Genomic DNA, 20,984 nt, shown 5'->3' on the forward strand with positions numbered 1-20,984 from the left:
AAGCCGCACCTCCATCTCCTACCTACTATCCTCATCCCACCTCCTTGACCTGTCCGTCTTCCCTGGACTGACCTATCCCCTCCCTCCCTCCCCACCTATACTCTCCTCTCCACCTACCTTCTTTTCTCTCCATCTTCGGTCCGCCTCCCCATCTCTCCCTATTTATTCCAGAACTCTCACCCCATCCCCCTCTCTGATAGAACATAGAGAACATAGAATATAGAACAGTACAGCACAGAACAGGCCCTTCAGCCCACAATGTTGTGCCGACCATTGATCCTCATGGATGCACCCTCAAATTTCTGTGACCATATGCATGTCCAGCAGTCTCTTAAATGACCCCAATGACCTTGCTTCCACAACTGCTGCTGGCAACGCATTCCATGCTCTCACAACTCTCTGCGTAAAGAACCTGCCTCTGACATCCCCTCTATACTTTCCACCAACCAGCTTAAAACTATGACCCCTCGTGCTAGCCATTTCTGCCCTGGGAAATAGTCTCTGGCTATCGACTCTATCTATGCCTCTCATTATCTTGTATACCTCAATTAGGTCCCCTCTCCTCCTCCTTTTCTCCAATGAAAAGAGACCGAGCTCAGTCAACCTCTCTTCATAAGATAAGCCCTCCAGTCCAGGCAGCATCCTGGTAAACCTCCTCTGAACCCTCTCCAAAGCATCCACATCTTTCCTATAATAGGGCGCCCAGAACTGGACGCAGTATTCCAAGTGCGGTCTAACCAAAGTTTTATAGAGCTGCAACAAGATCTCACGACTCTTAAACTCAATCCCCCTGTTAATGAAAGCCAAAACGTTATGTACGCCACAGTTACCGAGTTTGATCTACATTACTAATTCCTACTATTCGGTTGAGCCAATGCCCTCTGAAGTGGCCCAAGTCATTTGGCTGTTAACAGGGCAATAACTACGGTGTTGTCACTAGAGTCAATGAGGTCTGCAGCACAGAATTAGGGTCTATGGCCCACTGAGGCTATGCCGGTGAAGAACAACCATGTAATGATTCTAATTCCATTTTATAGCACTTGGCCTATAATCATGTTTGCTCTTGCATCTCAAAAGTACATTTAAATATTTAAATATTACAAAGGTTTCCATCTCCACCACTTTTACTGGCTGTAAAGTTTCAGTGTTGCTTATATCTGGAAAACAACTGAAACAAACATACTGTCTGGTGGAGCTGAACACCAGCTGTGAAATCTGAGCGCGGGAAAAAAAACCAAACATACAGCTGTAATTTGCTTGCACACCTCCTCCCGATGTGTTGTTTCTGATGTAGGAGCAAAGAAACATTCACTCCACTTTTGGCCAACACCCCCCCACCCTCCGCCAAAAACAGAACATAAAGACAGGGGACTGGGAAAGAGACAAAAAAAATTGGTTTACATATGGAAGAAAATTACAGTAGATGACAGGACTATTTTGTCTGCTTTATTATGCCTGAACAAAAGCCATGACATTCTGATTTTCAATTACTAGACTAAACGTTTGACAGGATATCATCGAATTATGTAATAATTCTAACGTCCATTCTCAGTTTGGATGAGCCATTCAAAAGGAGCTGGAAGACTGCTCCTACCTTGGATGCAATACTAACAAATCTGAAAAATAAACTCTAAAACAAGGAACCAAATACAAATCAGCACACCAAACATCCAGTGCCCGGGTCAATTGGGAACACTGTGCTGCAATCATCCAAATACCACAGATATATTCTGACAAACCATTCAGAATGAGTTTGAAAAAAAAAAGGCTGTGGTAATTTCATTCCAGAGTGTCAGAGATATGAGAACAGTTCTAATTACTTTGCGCAAATAAGTTAATTATAAAGGATTCAATAAAAGGTACATCAAGTGCATAAGAGAGAGAGAGAGGCAGGAAAGTGATTCACGTGAACTTTGCTGGAACCAGTGTCTGAAGAATAGAATAACTAGAGCTCTGGATCTCTTTAAATGAATTGAAAGCTGTGGTGGAAGACGACAGCGTATACAAAAGTAGAAAATAGCAGTAGGCAGGACCAAAAAATGGGAAAAAAAAGATAAAAAGACAAAGTTAATACTTCTTCACTTAGATGCATGGAATATTCAGAACCAAAATGAAATGAAGGAATCATGCAAATACAGTTTAATGGGCATAATCTTACATCCAGTATGGAGGCATGGTTATGAGGCAGTTAGAGTGTGGATCTAAATATTGAGGTATCTGTGGCTTTTTGAAGTGACTGGCAGGAAAACAAAGCGATGGTGGGACAGCATACAGTGGGATAACTGCAATTGCGAAGTTGCAAAATATTAACTCTGTTCACTTGCTTGCTCGTGCTCTCTTTCTCCTCCCCCAACTGATGCTGCCATAACTATTAAATTCCTCCCGCATTTGTCTCTGTTTATGATTTTTTCAGCACAAAATGTAGCCAAATTAGGCTATTTAGAGCAGACCCGATGATCCACCATTTGATTAAGGCTGGTATGTTTCTCAACCCCATTAATAGTCTTACAGACTAATGGGACTAATAGTCCCTATTAACAACAATTTACCCTCCCAGCCTGCTCATTATTAAATCTTTGTCTGTCCAATTGGTCTTATCTCTTTAGGCTCTACCTTATCAGTAACTCCCTACCCCATGTCCACCCCACTCCCTTTTCTCTACATATAAATTAACATTTTCCCATCCACCATCAGTTCTGATGAAGGGTCATCGGACCCGAAACGTTAACTGATTTATTTCCCTTCACAGATGCTGCCAGATCTGCTGAGCTTTTCCAGCAACTTTGATATTACTAGGTAAAGTGGGCAAAAAGTTGTCAAATGGAGTATAACTGTGGGAAAATATGAAGCTGCTCATTTGGGAAAATATAAGAAAACAACAGTATTACTTACGTGTAGAATAACTGCAGAAAGCTACAACACCAAAGAATTTGAGGATACTTGTGCTTGGTGCTCAGAATGCCAAATTGGAATTCTATGAAGACATTACGAGCAAGGTGGACAATGGGGACACAGTGGATGTGGTGTACTTAGAATTACAAAAGGCCTTTGACAAGGTGCCGCTGCATAAGATAAGGATGCATGGCATTAGGGGTAAGGTATTAGCATGGATAGAGGATTGGTTGACTAACAGGAAGCAAAGAATGGGGATAAATGAGTGCTATCTGGCTGGCTGGCAGTGACGAGTGGTATGCCTCAGGGATCGGTGTTGGGGCTGCAATTATTTACAACTTATATAGATAATTTGGAGTTGGGGACCACATGTAGGGTGTCAAAGTTTGCAGATGACACTTAGATGAATGGCAGAGAAAAGTGTGCAGAGGACTATGAAACTTTGCAGAGGAACATAGATATATTGAGTGAGTGGGTAAAAGGTCTGGCAGATGGAATACAATGTAAATAAATGTGAAGTCATACATTCTGGCAGGAGTAATTATAAAAGGGATTATTACCTGAACAGTAAAATGTTGCAGCATGCTGCTATGCAGAGGGACCTGGGTGTCCTTGTCCATGAATCACAGAAAGTTGGTCTGCAGGTACAACAAGTAATTAGGAAGGCCAATGGAATTTTGTCCTTCATTGCTAATGGGCTTGAGTTTAAAAGCAGAAAGGTTATGTTGCAGCTGTACAAGGTGCTGGTGAGACCACACCTGGAGTGCTGTGTGCAGTTTTGGTCTCCTTACTTGCGGAAGGATGTACTAGCACTAGAGGGGTTGCAGAGGAGGTTCACGAGGTTGATTCCGGAGTTGAGGGGGTTGGCTTATGAGGGGAGACTGAGTAGACTGGGATTATATTCATTGGAACTCAGAAGATTGAGGGGGGGGATCTTATAGAAACATATAAAATTATGAAGGGAATAGATAAAAGAAAAGTAGAGAGGATGTTTCCACTGACACGTGAAGCTAGGACAAGAGGGCATAGCCTCAAGGTTAGAGGGAGCAGATTTAGGACTGAATTGAGAAGGAACTTCTTCACCTAGAGGGTTGCTAATCTATGGAATTCCTTGCCCAGTGAAGTAGATGACGCTACTTCAGTAAACCTTTTTAAAGCAGAAGTAGTTTTTTAAAAAAAAACAATGGAATTAAGGGATACGGTGAGAGCACAGGTAAGTGGATCTGAGTCCACAAAAAGATCAGCCACGATCTTATTGAATGGCAGAGCAGGCTTGAAGGGACGGACAGCCTGCTCCGGCTTCTAGTTCTTACATTCATTACACATGTGCAGCAGGTAGGCTAATGGAATGCTGGCCCTAAGTCAAGCGAGTTAGAGCACAAGAGTAAATGTATTCACCGGGTAGGTGAGTAAATCTTTTAAAAACTTACCTCGTGGGAGGAGTGGCCTTCAGTTTCGTGGCGGCTGTTGCAGACTGAGGACCAAGGGCTGCTGGGTCAGTGAGGAAATCTTGTGTGTGTTTGGGCGGCAGGAAGAGCGGGAGCAGAGAGTGGAAGAAGTGGAGCTTGCTGGGAAGGTGGTGATTGTTTTGAAGTGGGTGCATTAAGGTTGGAAGCTGAAGAGCAGGAAGAGTAGACTAGTGTTCTCAGGTTTGCTACTGGTGCCGCGAGATAGCGAGGTGAGGAACAGTCAGCGAGTGCAGCTTAACATGGCTGCGCAGCTGGTGCAGGAGGGAGGGCTTCAGATACTTAGACCATTGGGAGGCCTTCTGGGGAAGGTGGGACCTGTACACGAAGGACAGGTTGCACCTGAACTGGAGGGGCACAAATGTCCTGGGTGGGAGATTTGTTCGGATGGGTTTAAACCAGTTTGGCAGAGGGGTGGGAACCAGAGCTACACATCTGAGGTGGGGAGAGGGCATAGTAGTAGATGAGGCAGTGGCATGATGCAGCGAATCTACCGGGAAGGATTTTCACGTGATGGAACGAAGGGATTGGTTAAAATGTATCTGCTTTAATGCATGGAGTGTCAGAAATAAGAGTGACGAACTTAGAGCATGGATCAGTACGTGGGACTATGATGTTGTGGCCATAACAGAGACATGCGCTTCACAGGGGCAGGAATGGTTGCTACATGTTCCAGGGTTTAGAACATTTAAAAAGAACAGGGAGGGGAGGGATAAAGGAGGCGGTGTAGCGTTGCTAATCAGAGAGTGCATCACAGCAAGAGAAATGAAGGTTGCCGAGGAAGGTTTGTCAACTGAGTCAGTATAAGTGGAACTTGGGACAGCAAGGAGTTGGGGGTTTTCTACAGACCCCCAAATAGCAGTAGGGAGATCGAAGAACTCATAGGCCGGCAGATTGCTGAAAAGTGCAAACGTAGCAGGGTTGTTATGGGTGACTTCAACTTTCCCAATATTGATTGGAACCTCCTTAGTGCAGTTGGTTTGGATGGAGCAGTTTTTGTCAGGTGTGTTCAGGAGGGTTTCCTTACTCAGTATATGGACAGGCCGACGAGGGGGGGGGGGGGAAGGTCATTTTGGATTTGGTGCTCAGCAATGAGCCAGGACAGGTGTCAGATCTCACGGTTGGAGAACACTTTGGCGACAGTGACCACAACAGCCTCACATTTACCACTGCCACGGAGAGGGAAAGGAGCAGTTACCAGGGCAAGATATTTAACTGGGGAAAAGGAAACTATGACGCTATCAGGCAGGAGTTGGTAAGTACAGATTGGAAGCAATTGTTCCACAGAAAGGACACAACAGACATGTGGAGACTGTTTAAGGAGCAGTTGTTGCGAGTGATGCGTAAATTTGTTCCTCTGAGACAGGTAAGAAGGGGTAAGATTAAGGAGCCTTGGATGACAGGAACAGAGGTGCTTCTTGTCAAAAAGAAAGCGGCAGCGTACATAAGGTGGAAGAAGCAAGGGTCTAGCACAGCTATAGAGGATTACAGGCTTGCACGGAAGGAGCTCAAAAGTGGACTGAGGAGGGCCAGGAGGGGGCACGAGAAAGGCTTGGCAGGAAGGATTAGGGAGAACACGAAGGCATTTTACTCACACGTGAGGAATAAGAGAATGATCAGGGAGAAGGTAGGGTCGATCAGGGATAGCATCGGGAACTTGTGCATGGAGTCTGAGCAGATAGGGGAAGCCCTAAATGAGTTTTTTTGCTTTGGTTTTCACTAAGGAAAGGGACCTTGTTGTGAATGAAAACTTTGAGGAGCAGGGAAGCAGGCTTGAACAGATTGAGATTGAGCAAGTTGATGTGCTGGAAATTTTGGCAACATTAAGATTGATAAGTCCCCAGGGCCAGACCAGATTTATCCTAGGTTGCTCCAGGAAGCGAGAAAGGAGGTTGCTAAGCCGCTGGCAAAGATCTTTGCTTCCTCACTCTCCATGGGAGTTGTACCGGAAGATTGGAGGGAGGCAAATGTTGTTCTTCTTTTCAAGAAAGGGATTAGGGAAATCCCGGGAAATTACAGACCAATCAGTCTTACGTCTGTGGTCAGCAAAGTTTTGGAAAGAATTCTGAGGGATAGAATTTATGACTATTTGGAAAAGCATAGCGTGATCAAAGGGAGTCAGCATGGCTTTGAGGGGGGCAGATCATGCCTTACAAATCTTATTGAGTTCTTTGAGGTGGTCACGAGACAGGTTGACGAGGGTCGAGCAGTGGATGCGGTGTACATGGACTTCAGCAAGTCATTTGATAAGTTCCCCATGGCAGGCTCATCCATAAAGTCAGGAGGTATGGGATACAGGGTGATTTGGCTGTCTGGATTCAGAATTGGTTGGCTGACAGGAGGCAGAGAGTGGTTGTAGATGGTAAGTATTCTGCCTGGAGGTCAGTGCTGAGTGGTGTCCCGCAGGGCTCTGTTCTTGGGCCTCTGCTCTTTGTAGTTTTTATAAATGACTTGGATGAGGAAGTTGAGGGTTGGGTTAGTATGTTTGCTGATGACAAAGGTTGGAGGTGCCGTTGATAGTATCGAGGGCTATTGCAGGCTTCAGCGAGACATGGACAGAATGCAGAGCTGGGCTGAGAAATGGCAGATGGAGTTCAACCTGGATAAATGCGAAGTGATGCATTTTGAAAAGTCGAACTTAAATGCTGAATATAGGATTAAAGGCAGGATTCTCGGCAGTGTGGAGGAACAGCAGGATCTTGGTGTTCAAGTGCATAGCTCCCTCAAAGTTGCCACCCAGGTGGATAAGGTTGTTAAGAAAGCATATGGTGTTTTGGCTTTCATTAACAGGGGGATAGAGTTTAAGAGTCGCGAGGTTATGCTGCAGCTCTACAAAACCCTGGTGAGACCACACTTGGAATATTGTGTCCAGTTCTGGTCGCCCTATTATAGGAAAGATGTGGAGGCTTTGGGAGACGGTGCAAAGGAGGTTTCCCAGGATGCTGCCTGGACTGGAGGGCTTGTCTTACAAGGACAGGTTGACTGAGCTCAGACTTTTCTCTCTGGAGAGAAGGAGGAAGAGCAGTGGCCTGATTGAGGTGTATAAGGTAATGAGAGGCATGGATAGAGTCGATAGCCAGAGACTTTTCCCCAGGGCAGGGTTGACTGCCGCGAGGGGTCATAGTTTTAAGGTGTTAGGAGGAAGGTATAGAGGAGACGTCAGAGGGAGGTTCTTCACCCACAGAGTTGTGAGCGCATGGAATACTTTGCCAGTGGTCGTCGTGGAATCAGTCATTAGTGACATTTAAGCGACTGCTGGACATGCACATGGATAGCAGTGAATTGAGGGGAATGTAGGTTAGGTTATTTTTGGATTAGGATTAATCCATGGCACAACATTGTGGGCCGAAGGGCCGGGCCTGTGCTGTACTTTTCTACGTTCTATGTTCCTGCAACTGTACAAGGTGCTTATCGGACCACAGGTGGAATACTGAGAGCAGTCTTGGTCTGCTTTAAGTTATTTCAGTGGAGGCAGTTCAGAGAAATATCACAAGGATGACACCCAGTATTGGGGATGGGGGTGGGGGCGCATATCAAAGTCGAAACAGTTTAAGACTCTACTCACTGGAGTTTTGAAGATTGAGAGATGATCTCATACTGGATTCCTCAATGACTTCACAGGACAAATGTTGAGTTCCTCTTAGGGAGGAGTCTAGGGCCAGACGGCATAGTCTCAGAAGAAAGGGGCACCAATTTAAGAGTGAGATGAGGAGGGATTTCTCTTCGGAGGTTGAGGATGTTTGGAACTCCCTTCAAAGAGCAGTGGGGCCAAGTCCTTGTGCATATTTAATTTTGAGATTGATTCCCTTACTCATCAAAAATCTTACCAAAGGGTTATGGGGAAAAGGGGAAGAAAATGGACGTGAAGAGTTTTGAATCAGCCATGATTCTATTGGATGGCAGAGAAGGCTCGAAGAGCTGAATGGTCTAAGATGTAGAACATAGAACAGTACAGGCCCTTTGGCCCATGATGTTGTGCCAAACTTTTACCCTAAACCTGAGGTCTATCTAACCTCCACCCCTACTTGGTACTATCATCCATATGCCTATCTAATAGCTGCTTAAATGCCCCTAATGAGGCTGACTCCACTACCCTCCCCAGCAACGCATTCCACACCCTGACCACGGAGTAAAAAAACTACCTCTGATGTCTCCCCTCTATCTTCCTCCTCACTTGAAAACTATACCCCTTCACAATAGCTACCTCCACCCTAGGAAAAAGTCTCTGGTTGTCCACTGTATTTATACCTCTGATCATTTTGTACACCTCTATCAAGTCAGGTCTACTCCTGTACCCATTTCTGAGGTTAAGTGGGGAGTGTCAGGGAACATTCAGCTCCAACACCACGAAGAAAAACTCCACACCATCTAGGACAATGCAGCTGGCTTGATTGGCAACACATCCACAAATATCCACTTCCTCCATCACTGATAGGCACAGAACACACTGCTATTGAGTAAGATACACTGCAGAAACTTGGTAAAGTTCCTTAGACAGTACCCTCCAAAAGCCCATTATCATTGATTAGGACTAAGGTGACAGATAAATGGACCACTGCCAAGTTCCCCTCCAAACCACTGCCATCCTGACTTGGAAATATATCACATTTCCTCACTGTTGCTGTATGAAAATCCTCAAATTGCCTTCCTGATAACAATGTGGGTCTACCTACACTACATGGACAGCAGCAGTTCAAGAAGATAGCTCGCCACGAGCTTTAAGGGCAACTATGGATAAGCAACTGCTGGCTTAGCCAACATCAATATCTCATGAGGGAATTTTAAAAAAAAAAGCTTCTTGGTCCTGGTCCAGCATTCAGTATGATCATGGCTGATCAAACACTTTAATGCCTTTTACCCATCCCATTACCATAACCCAGTATGCCACCAGTAATCAGAAATCTATCAATCTCTACCTCAAACATACTTAGAAGAACTGAGCCATCACAGTCCACCGTGGTAGATAATCTAAAAGGTTCATATTTCTGCTGAAGATAAATTCTCATCATCTGAGACCCAAGTAGCTTGGCTTTCTCTTTTATTTTCAATATGTGCTCTCTGGCTCTAGATTCCTGAACCAGGGAAACATCTTACTGATCTCTACTCTATCGTTTTAGTATTTTGCAAGTTTCACCAATTCCTACTTGCCTTGGGAGAAGGCAGTGGTCAACTGTCTTCTTGGAATGCTGCAGCTCTTTGCACGAAGGGACATCCACAGTAGTGTTAGACTGTAAGAGGCAACAGCAGAGGCAGGCCTTTTGGCCCATCAAGACTGTTCTGCCATTCAACAAGATCGGGGCTGATCTAATCATCCTCGAGTCCACATTCCTGCCTTTTTTCTATACTCCTTAAGTGTTGTTAGGAAGTGAGTTTCATGATTTTGACCTAGCTGTGAAGGAACGACAATACAATTCCAAGCCAGGGCAGGTGGGTCCACTGGTGTTAGACGTAATATAAAATCAGCATGTAGAGGATATGGGATGCACTATTTGATAATCTGGATGAGAGTTTGCTCGCTGAGCTGGAAGGTTCGTTTTCAGACGAATCACCACCATTCTAGGTAACATCAGTGAGCCTCCGATGAAGCACTCACTATATCAACCTGATCGAAAACCTCAATCCTTTTCCCAAATTCTGTATCTACAACTTCCTTCACCTGAGTAAACACAAATGAGAAGTAATTTAGAGATAGTAGGAACTGCAGATGCTGGAGCATCTGAAATAGCAAGGTGTAGAGCTGGATGAGCCCAGCAGGCCAAGCAGCATCATAGGAGCAGAAAGGCTGAAGGTTTTGGGCCGAGACCCTTCTTCAGAAATGGGGGAGGGGGAAGGGGGTTCTGAAATAAATAGGCAGACAGAAGACGGATAGAGGAGGTGGTAGGTGGACAAACAGGTCAAAGAGGCGGGGATGGAGCCAGTAAAGGTGAGTGTAGGTGGGGAGATAGGAAGGAGCTAGGTCAGTCCAAGGAGGATGGACAGGTCAGGGGCGGGATGAGGTTAGTAGGTAGGAGATGGAGGTGGGGCTTGAGAGATGGGAGGAGGGAATAGGTGGGAGGACAGACAGGTTAGGGATGCAGGGACAAGTTGGGCTGGTTTTGGGATGCGGTGGGCGCTTCAAAATCTGGTTTGTTGTTCCGCAGATGTTTTATTACCCGGCTGGGTAACATCATCAGTGTAGAGTTTGATGAAGCGCCTTTGTGTTTTCCTGTCTGTTTTTTAAACTCTGGAGTCCGTTGATCTGGATTACCTCATTTCCGGTTTTCCATTGTAGCGGAATGTATACAGGGTCGAGTTCTAAAGTGTTTATTGATGGCTTTCTTCGTGGAGTACCAGGCCTCTAGGAATTCCCGTGCCTGTCTCTGCTTGCTTTGTCCTAGGATCTTGGCATTGTCCCAGTCGAACTTGTGGTTCTCCTTATCCAGACATGACTAGTACTCTCTCACCTCTATCAACAGGCATGGGAATTCCTAGAAGCCTGGTACTTCATGAAGCCAGCCATCAACTGGAAGTGAGGTAATCCAGCTCAGCGGACGAGTTTAAAAACCAGGCGGGAAAACACGACAGCGCTTTGATTTTTCCTTTTTTCCACTCAATGTTTTCTTTGTTAAAGAGTCTGACATCGTAATTCTGAGGCCCTAGTTAATATTCAAATATTTGCCATCTGTTGAGAACAAAATCCATCTCTGGAACAGAAACATCTAGAGCATGCTTTGAACAAAAATTAACCTGCAATTAATTTCCAGGTCTGGGCTCAAACAAACATGAGTTTATTTACACTCATCTTTGATTAAGAAAAAGCCACTGCTCACAGCCCAAAGGTCATCTTCAATTCACAACTTACAGCATCAAACAAAAGTTGACAAAAAAGGTCTCAGCACAGCTCTTCCAAAATCTCAACTAGAGTTGTATTAAAAGAATCATTATACATCATGATGTTTAATAATTTATAGAATTACACTTTCACTTGAACATTTGGTGGAAGTGGTTTAGTTGCTTGGTAGTATAAAACTGAAAATGCCTTTTATAAGCAATATTCAGAGTTATTTCTTAACCTTGCACTCATCAGGACAATTCAGAAGAATACCAATTCAAGGTGAAAACTAACATTTAGACTCATGTCATGAAGGCTGCTGAATGGCTGGTAAGTAAACTCTATTGGTGAAGCATTTACACAGAGGACATACCTTCCGATATAAATCGACAGTTAAGTGCTAGACTTTGCTTAAATTTTAAACCAGATAGCCGAAGTATGATTGGTCAGGGTACTACCTTCGGTCAGAACAAGCACTGGCATGTCTACGAGATTTCTGAGCGCAAAGAACAGTGCCTTGTGTATACGCACACAGTCCACGTGACAATCCTAAACTGGTTGTCTGTGTAAATCCTTCTACACTTCGGATTATCCAACAAGTATTCTAAAGGTGCTGAGAGCTTTTGCAAACATAAGCTGATTGGATATACTCAGTGCCTTGCTTCTTACAAACACCAAGAGATGCACTATTTGATAATCTGGATGCGAGTTTGCTCGCTGAGCTGGAAGGTTCGTTTTCAGACGAATCACCACCATTCTAGGTAACATCAGTGAGCCTCCGATGAAGCGCTGGTGTTATGGCCCGCTTTCTATTTATCTGTTTAGATTTCCTTGGGTTGGTGATGTCATTTCCTGTTCTTTTTCCTCAGAGGATAGTAGATTGGCTCCAAATCAATGTGTTTGATGGATCTACCATCCTGAGAAAAAGAACAGGAAATGACATCACCAACCCAAGGAAACCTAAACAGACAAATAGAAAGCAGGACGTAACACCAGCGCTTCAACGGAGGCTCACTGATGTTACCTAGAATGGTGACGAAATGTCTGAAAATTAACCTTCCAGCTCAGTGAGCAAACTCACATCCAGAAACTCAACCTGAGCTACAAATCTTCTCAAAACTCACTATTTGATAATGCATTTGGACGTTCATCAACTGAATTTCTCATGGCTCTCATCTGCCTCCTTGCTTCAACCTGCACTGCTTGCCCACAGCACACCCCCTCTATGCAGGACTGAAATATATCCATCCATGGCTCAGTTATAATGCAATCTCACTTTCTGTACTAAATAACAACCATGTTACAATGGACTTCCACTATCACATGCATTCAAATTGCACAGAGGGACCGTGAAGCACAACTTGCTCAATGTACAGTAGTTGAATATTACTGCATGCTCCATAATGTCCAAATTGAAATGGTTTTGAATATGCTTTTACAGATTTTATTAATAAATCACTGTTCCAAAAAAAACACAACACTGCCTTGGATACACATGGGGCTTGTCAGAACATCGCCTCGATCTTTTGTTAGACAATAGGTGCAGGAGTAGGCCAGTTGGCCCATCGAGCCAGCACCACATGTTCTAGGACAGCCTCAGGTTTCTTGAACAGCCATCTGTTTTACTTGCCCCATCTGCCCACCCTTCAACGGGAAATCAGGGAATTCTCACCTCTCTTCAGTTCTGAAGAGACGTCACTGGACTTGAACGTGAAGCCTATTTCCCTCTCCACAGATACGGTTGAGTTTTCCAGTACACTAGCATCTACGCTGCAAAAGTGGACTTTTATTGGAAAATAAACACAGTCAGAAAAATATTGGGAAATTTGAGGTTTAAAGAACAAGCAGCCGAGATGACTTAGATAGCTGAAGCTGAATCTGCAAGATTCAGACAGAGTGAAACAACTTTCAAAAGATACTGGAAAGGTTGACCTAAAGTATTAGGGGGAAAAGATCCTGCTTGTGAGCCAGGAATAACATTTGACTTGTTCTTGTAATAATACACATCTGCCAAAAAAATAAGCTGTACTCTGAAGAAGAGGCTCCAAGACCTCTCATGATTGTATTAATTAGAATGAAAGAATGATTAACTTTTTCACAGCTACCATCAGTTGCAAGGATGGGTCAGTGAACCCAAAAATGTTAACTCTGATTGCTGCCATACCTCCTGAGCCTTTCCAACAATTTAATGTTCTGAGGAAGGGTCACCAGACCCGAAATGTTAACCGTTTTCTCCTTCACAAATGCTGCCAGGCCTGCTGAGCTTTTCCAGCAACTTTGTTTTTGTTCCTGATTTACAGCATCCACAGTTCTTTTGGTTTTTATTTATGTTTTTGTGTGTGACTAATTCTGTAGCTTGATCTAGGTGCGTGTTGAGTAATATTTAGACTTAACTTGAATGGGCTGGTCACTGTAAGCAATATTAAAAATATGAAATTCGGTCAATTATTTCCAGTACTTTGGTAATTTGGTTGACAGGGATTTATAAGGTTACATTAAAACTTTACAAAAACCCAAAAGAACTGCAGAGGCTGGAAATCAGAAACAAAATCAAACTGCTGGAAAAGCTCAACTGGTCTGGCAGCATCTGCTGAGAGAATGCAAAGTTAGTGTTTTGAGTCCAGTGAACCTTCTCCAGTTCTGAAGTTCAGTAACACTTCACTTGATTGAAATCCTTCATGTTTACAGGTCAGAGAGAAGCTAGGAATTCTGCAGAGAGTAACTCATCTCCTGACAATGTCCGTGTATCATCTACAAGGCAGAATGTGATGGAAAACTCCCCACTTGCCTGGATCAGTGCAGCTCCAAATAATACACAAGAAGCTTGACACCATCCAGGACAAAACAGCCTGCTTGATTTGCAACACATCCTCAAACATTCACTCTCTCCAACAGTAGAAACAATGTATACCATCCAGATGCATGGCAGAAAATCTCCGAGGCCCCTTCAATGGCACCAGCTAAACTACAACTGATACAATATAGAACAAGGGCAACATGGCCACCTGCAAGTTTCCCTCAAGACACACAGCATCTAGATTTGAAACCATATTCCTTCAGTGTTAGAGTCAAAAATCTAGGAATTTCCCCTCTCCTGACATTGCAGGTGCACCTTTAGCAAATGGACTGCAGCGGTTCAAAGGCAGCAGCTCACCATTAATTTCTCAAGCAAGTACGGAGAAACGGCAGACCAGCCAGTCATGTCCCGATCCCTTTTTTAAATAAATGACGGCATCCTTTTATAAGAGCCGCACCTCCATTTCCTACCTACTAACCTCATCCCGCCTCCTTGACCTGTCCATCCTCCCCGGACTGACCTATCCCCTCCCTACCTCCCCACCTACACTCTCCTCTCCACCTATCTTCTTTTCTCTCCATCTTTGGTCCGCCTCCCCCTCTCTCCCTATGTATTCCAAAACCCTCTCCCCATGCCCCTCTGATGAAGGGTCTATGCTCGAAACGTCAGCTTTTGTGCTCCTGAGATGCTGCTTGGCCTGCTGTGTTCATCCAGCTTCACACTTTGTTATCTTGGATTCTCCAGCATCTGCAGTTCCCATTATCTTTGGCCATGGAAAACGTGGGTTTACGTGGATAGGGTAGATAGCACTTGTAGGAATGACCTGTACCTGGCCACATAAGGTGACTTGTATCTGACCACTCAAAATGGCCCATGCCTGCTATAAGATGGCAGGCAGAACTATGCAGCCTGCTCACAGTGAAATACAATGATACCTTGGAACAGAACTGCTAGGAGGTCAGTAAGAGCATGCTGTATTTTCCCATCCAAGTCAGGTCTGATAAAAGGATGCCTTAGGACAGATAATGACCGATTCTGACATCATTGAAAGGATGATTGTCCCAGTAAATGAATAACTAAAAGGTATTAAATAAACTCCCTGAACATCTGCAAAAACAACACCAACAAAACAGCAGCTATATATATTTTGTAGTAATTAGCTTTTTACCTACAGTATTAAAAGATGGGCTCTAGTCAAAGAATTATTCAGGTAATCACAGCAGTCTTCAACATTTCACCAAAAATATAAAACAAGCAACAGGGTAAAAAGCATTTAAACTCAGAAGTGAACGCTAATTCACTTTAGGACTCACCTTATCTTAGACCCTGGACAAGTCAGATCGGTCCAACTCATTAACTACAAAGTCCGAGCAGTAAAAGTAGTTGTTTAACTTCACACTTTATAACAGGAAATATGTAGCGATTAGTTAAAACTAACTGTGTTTTGTGAGTAGGGATCCGTATGAATGCCCATCTTGATTTAGATGTCCCATGGAATTGGTTGTTTGGATTAAGGGGAAGGATAGTGGCAGTGTTATATTTGTTTTTTTTAAAAACACAAAAAAAAATGTATAAAAACTCTGTGCTTCTTTGTAAAATCAAAATGTGTCATCGATCTCCCAATCTGGAGAAGATTGTTTGGCCATCTCCCTGCATCAACCAGTTTCTGCTTGAATAAACATCTTCCACTTGCCTAAATCCAGCCTGCCTCCTGAGTTTTTGTCCCCATTCATGAGGGTATGCTCCAGTAGCATTCAGTACAGGAGTTGGGACATGATACAGCTGTACAAGACATTGATAAGGCCACATTTGGAGTAGTGCATTCAATTCTGTTTACCCTGCTTTAGGATATTATTAAATTGAACAGGGTACAAAAACGTTTTATCAGCACGTTACAGAGACTGGAGGGTTTGAGTCATAAGCAAAGTGCTGGTCGTCTGGGACTGTTTTCCCCTGGAGTGGAAGGAGACAGAGGGATGACCTTATTGATGTTTATAAAATTATGAGGAGCATAGATAAAGGTCTTTTCCCCAGGGTAGTGGGGTCCAAAGCTAGACAGCATAGGTTTACAGAGAGAGGCGAAAGATTTAAACAGGGCCCGAGGGACAACCTTTTCCACAGAGGATAGTGATTATACGTATCGAGCTGCGAGAGAATGTGGTAGAGGCGGGTACATTTGGGATAAGAAATGTTTAGACAGGCATAGGTCAAATGCAGGCAAATGCGACTATTTCAGCTTAGGAAACAAAAAACAAGAAACAAACTGCTAGAAAAGCTCAGCAGATCTGGCAGCACCTGTGGACAGAAATCAGGGTTAACGTTTAGGGTCCAGTAACCTTTCCTCAGAACTCAGTTTACATAACCTGGTTGGTAGGGACGAGTTGAACTGAAGGGCCTGTTTCCATGCTGTGTACCTCTAACTCTAAGAAATCAAAAACCACCAGAGAAAGACAACTTGGTTTTTGCAGTATTTTATCTTACCTTTAAGAGCCGGCAATTTCTGAAGTTCTCGGTTTTTGGCTAGGTTGAAGCGAGATGAGCTTTGGCGTCTCTCTTTCTTCACAATCTGTGGCCCTCCAGAGTATTTGATTTTATTGAGTTGGGTTTGAGGTGGAGCACTATTACTGGGACGTTTATTTGCACCTGGTGGTGGTTGGACCTGCAACAAACCAAAATCTTTTCATTTCCCAATTCCACAAAAGGTTTGAAAACCTTACTTCCACCTGAACAAATGTTTTTCATCAGCAAACTGGAGGTCACTGGGTAAATCAGAGTTCATCATATACATTATACAGGCAATGCTACATGGACAAGGAGAAGCACAACTTCGACTGGGATGGGCTAGGCAGAGACAGGGACAAGAATTCCTGGAAGCATGGGACTCCACGAAGCAGACGATTAATAAACGCATTGAACTCAACCCCATATACGTTCCACTACGGAGGAAACCCGCAAGTGAGGCAATCCATTGCAACGGACCCCAGTGTTTAAAAACCTGGCAGGAGAAAACACCGATGCTTCAGAGGCTGCACTGAGGATGGTAGCAAGCACAGTAACTAAGCGTCTGCAGAACAACAAGCAAGCTTGGCAAGCCAACCAACCTCAACCAGGCAATGCTACTGATATATGACTTATACTTGGCACAGTGCAGAAGTTCACATTAGTTCAGAGTAGGCCAACATCTGCATAAAAACGAATGCAAATACTTGCCAGAAAATTCTCCTAGCAGGGTACAAAAAGTATTCATATTACTAGATTTCATCCTTCTCCCAACTCCTAGAATCTAACACACAATTAGCTTCCCACCATATCTTGGCATCAGTCAAACTAAGTTGCCCTGCAAGGTCAACATATCCTTTTGCTTTGCAACCCTTATTCCCTCTCCTCCTAAACCCTCGACATATACACACACACAGACATATTCTGCCTAATTTATAACTTGAGCTCTTTAAGTGCTAAGGATGTGCTTAAAAAGAGAAAATTGTTGAATTTCATTTCTTGATAGCTGAACTTTAAGCATATTTCACAGTTAGCGAAGAAGATGCCAAAAATATGGCCCCATTAAAAACTTCTAGATGTCTAACAGTCAACTTGTTGCCCTCAGTGTCAACCAAAGGTTGTAGCTGCTTTCTCTACACATGCATCATGCTTCTGCATATTGTCAAATTGTTACTGCAAACCCAAGATAGCAGCATCTGCTAACTTCACTGGGGCATTGTCTAGAGTGCTCAAGGGAGATGCTACATCCAGTCCCACAACAGATATTCTGATTAGGGAGAGAAAGTTAGTCTTTGTAGTGGAATCTCTGTGCAAGTGACTTGCACTGCATCAGTGTAGGAGTTCGCTGATCAAGATTAAGGAATTCTGTCAAAAAAGACGATCTGACCCTTCAGTGATTGTCCATTATTTACAAGGCACAGGTTGAGAGCATGATAGCAAGCACTCCATTTGCTTGGAAGGGCGCAGCTTGAACAATATTCATGAAGCTTGACACTATCCAAGACAAAACAGCCCATTTGATTACCAACAAATCCACCAATATTCACTTAGTCCACCCTGCTGCTACTATCTAGAAGATGCACTGTAGAAATTGACCAAATCTCCTCCAATATCAGCTTCCTAACCCACAACTTCTCCTGTGTGGATACACAAGGACAGCAGATGCACAGGAACACCACCACCTGCAAATTCCCCTTCAAGCTACATCTCACAGCTTGGCAGCATGAAGGAATAGCAGCAAAATATGTGCAAAGCAAAAATCCTGAAACTCCCTTCATAATGACACGATGGATGTTCCTGTACCCAAATGACTGCAGCTATTAAAGAAGGTAGCTTCCTTCACAGCACTTCGGGTTGGGTAATAAATGAGCCTCAATAGTGACAACCAGATCCATAAAGAAACTTTTTAAAAACATACTGTATTGTTGTCTGCACAGTGAACAGCTAACAGTTTGACTCCATATTTTTAAGGGAAGGCAGAAGTCAGGAGCAAGAAGAAAACAGCAATCATCTTGATATGCTCCTGTTTCAATCAATTTTTATTGTGAAGCTGTTGCAAAGGGGTGCTCTCAAGCTGTGCAGTACAGAGCTCATTGTCGTGGAAGAATTAGAAGAGGCCAAGGAGTTTTTGAAACCAAAAATAAGCCACAATCTTACTAACTGGCTGAACAGTCTTGGAAAACTGAATGGCCCACTCCTGCTCCTACCTTGTATACTCAAATGTTGGACAGCCAATTTTCTCCAAAGCACTATTCTGACAAGGGTCATGAAAATTGAATCATGATCTATCCAAATTTCTATGCTTCCTTCATAGCCAACGTACAGGGTAAGCTGCGTTTTTTAAGCTTGAACCCCAAAGCAAACCTCCCCATGCACTCAGGATCAAAATACTCTCAAGTCGCTGCAATGGCCTCTGTTGCCTTGGGGTTTTGTGCAATGCCATCATTTTTGCATCAAGTCTGCGTGGAATAGATCTTATCCTCCAGCAGATGATGGTGGTAGTCAAGGTTGTGTAGCAAGGGAAAAGACACCACATTTGATCAGTTCAGCTAGAACCAATCCCTCCCAGGTGCCTCTCTGCTTGTTAAACAATCAATACCCTTTTTAATCAATTGAAAAGGGTTGTGTCCCAAACTACCATTTCAGAGGGTCAACTTAGGCGATGGCTAGATCAAGTATTCTCATGATTTCAACATAAATTGGAAGGAGGTTTCTATCGTGACAGCCAGTTTGGAACATTTTTAAAAAAAACATAAGTTGATCCAGTATTTGGTAGATGCATATCTACCTGTCTACTGTAAGACAGTCCTATTGCCAATCCGTGCAACGTTCTGGCTTTTGGATAACGTTTTGTATCAGACAGGATTTTGGTTTTCAGCTTCAATGACATACGGCTGGCCCAACTGTGGAATGAGGCAGTTCAAATGAATTGGGTGTTGGCGACAGAGCATTTAGAAGACACTGACACATAACACAAGGTTGGCTATGGAAAAGGATAAAAGGAACAATCCAATACAAAAATGGCCAAGTGCAGCATGATAAAGGGAACCACTTCAAAAGGGGTGAAAACAGATTTGGCATAATTAAAATCAAAGATATTTTGGTAAATCAATAACTGCAAAACAGGATGCCTTTAGAGACGACAGAGTTAGATATAAATCCAGAGCTCATGGGGTGACAAAAAACATGGATACACGACTCAGAAAAACACCACACATTCGAGATACTAGGTGGATAATATCACAGAACAGATTGTCATGGCACATTCAGCCCATCATACCTACACTAGTTCAATAACCTAGTGCTAATCCCTGCCTTTTTAACCACATATTCATTTCTATATAATCATCCAATGCCCTCTTGAATTCCTCAACTGAACCTGCCACATTTCAAGGCAGCACAATTGATTATATGCAGGTAAATAGAATCAAACTGAATATAGAAGGTCCAGGACAAAAAGTGAAAAAAAATGCAAGTGAGTGGCAGGCAAATTCACCTTTGGAATAAGGCTACTGTGAAATAGCACATCAAAAGGCAGAACATTCAAGAAAGGCTGCCCTTAAGTATGGTTTTACATCATTGTTTCTTCACAGTTAGAATGCTGAAAAAGCAGTGGGCACTAATTTCGGGTGATTGGCAAAAGAACAAAAAAGTGCAGCTAGTGGCTACGAAATGCAACGAACTGGCTGACAGTCTGGTAGAGGCAGCTTCAAATCAAAGTTTTCAAAACGGAAGTGATAAACACCTGAAAAGAAAACAAACAATTTCAGATCAAAAGTCAGAGAAGTGAAACTAATCGAGCATTGCACATCTTATGCTTCTGGAATGAAAGGCAAGTCCAGCGACACCGACTGTCTGGCAATCCCTAACCCACAGGCTGTGGAGAACAGGCATCAAAAATGAAGTGAACTGCATATTACATCAAAAGGTTAGACCAAGCAATGGAGTTGTCAGTCTAACATATGTACATTTCAGCAAAACCAAATCCTTGGATTTTATAAAGCTCTGCATAGATTTTACCATGATAGAATATTACAAAGTAGAATGATTCACTTCCTCAGTAATATAGTGCAGTGAGTTTTATTATAATTGGACAGATTTGGTTTAAATGAATTCCTCTTTTCCAAAATATTCAAAAATGAACAAAAAAGGTGGGAGACAGTGGATACAAGAGGCTCTGCTAAAATGCGATGGTTGAGTTCCTGTGCAACGTTGCATTAAAGAAAATTGCACTATAGAAATAACAGGGCCTATGGGAAAAGTGGGGTTGGGGGCAGACCACCTAAAAACAGAAGTAGCACTCTAAAGCCTGGACACAAAGGTTAGCACAGTTTGAATGAATGTTGAATTCATATCTAGTAATGAAATAAAAGTAAATTTATCTTTTCTCAAAAAAAAAGTCACTATGATATGGGAGGTGGTTTTGTGTTGCTAAGTTGTTAATGCAGGGGTTGAGGGTCACCACCACCACCTTCAGGTGCAGTTGAGTTTGCAGGGTTAGGGTGAAAAATTATTATTC

The 20,984-nt window shown here is 43.3% G+C and overlaps 1 protein-coding gene across 2 annotated transcripts in view; it reads right to left on the reverse strand.

Moving 5' to 3' along the window:
* The window catches only part of ppp2r5d (protein phosphatase 2, regulatory subunit B', delta), a 119,763-nt gene that overhangs the window by 60,250 nt on the left and 38,529 nt on the right, over nt 1-20,984 (reverse strand). For both annotated transcript variants that reach the window (XM_048531188.2, XM_048531189.2), the window contains one exon: nt 16,448-16,625. In XM_048531188.2, coding sequence (XP_048387145.1) covers nt 16,448-16,625 — 178 coding nt within the window. The remainder of the gene's footprint in view (nt 1-16,447; nt 16,626-20,984) is intronic.

The sequence above is a fragment of the Stegostoma tigrinum genome, chromosome 4 (assembly GCF_030684315.1).
Source record: "Stegostoma tigrinum isolate sSteTig4 chromosome 4, sSteTig4.hap1, whole genome shotgun sequence".
In the NCBI taxonomy this organism is placed as follows: domain Eukaryota; kingdom Metazoa; phylum Chordata; class Chondrichthyes; order Orectolobiformes; family Stegostomatidae; genus Stegostoma; species Stegostoma tigrinum.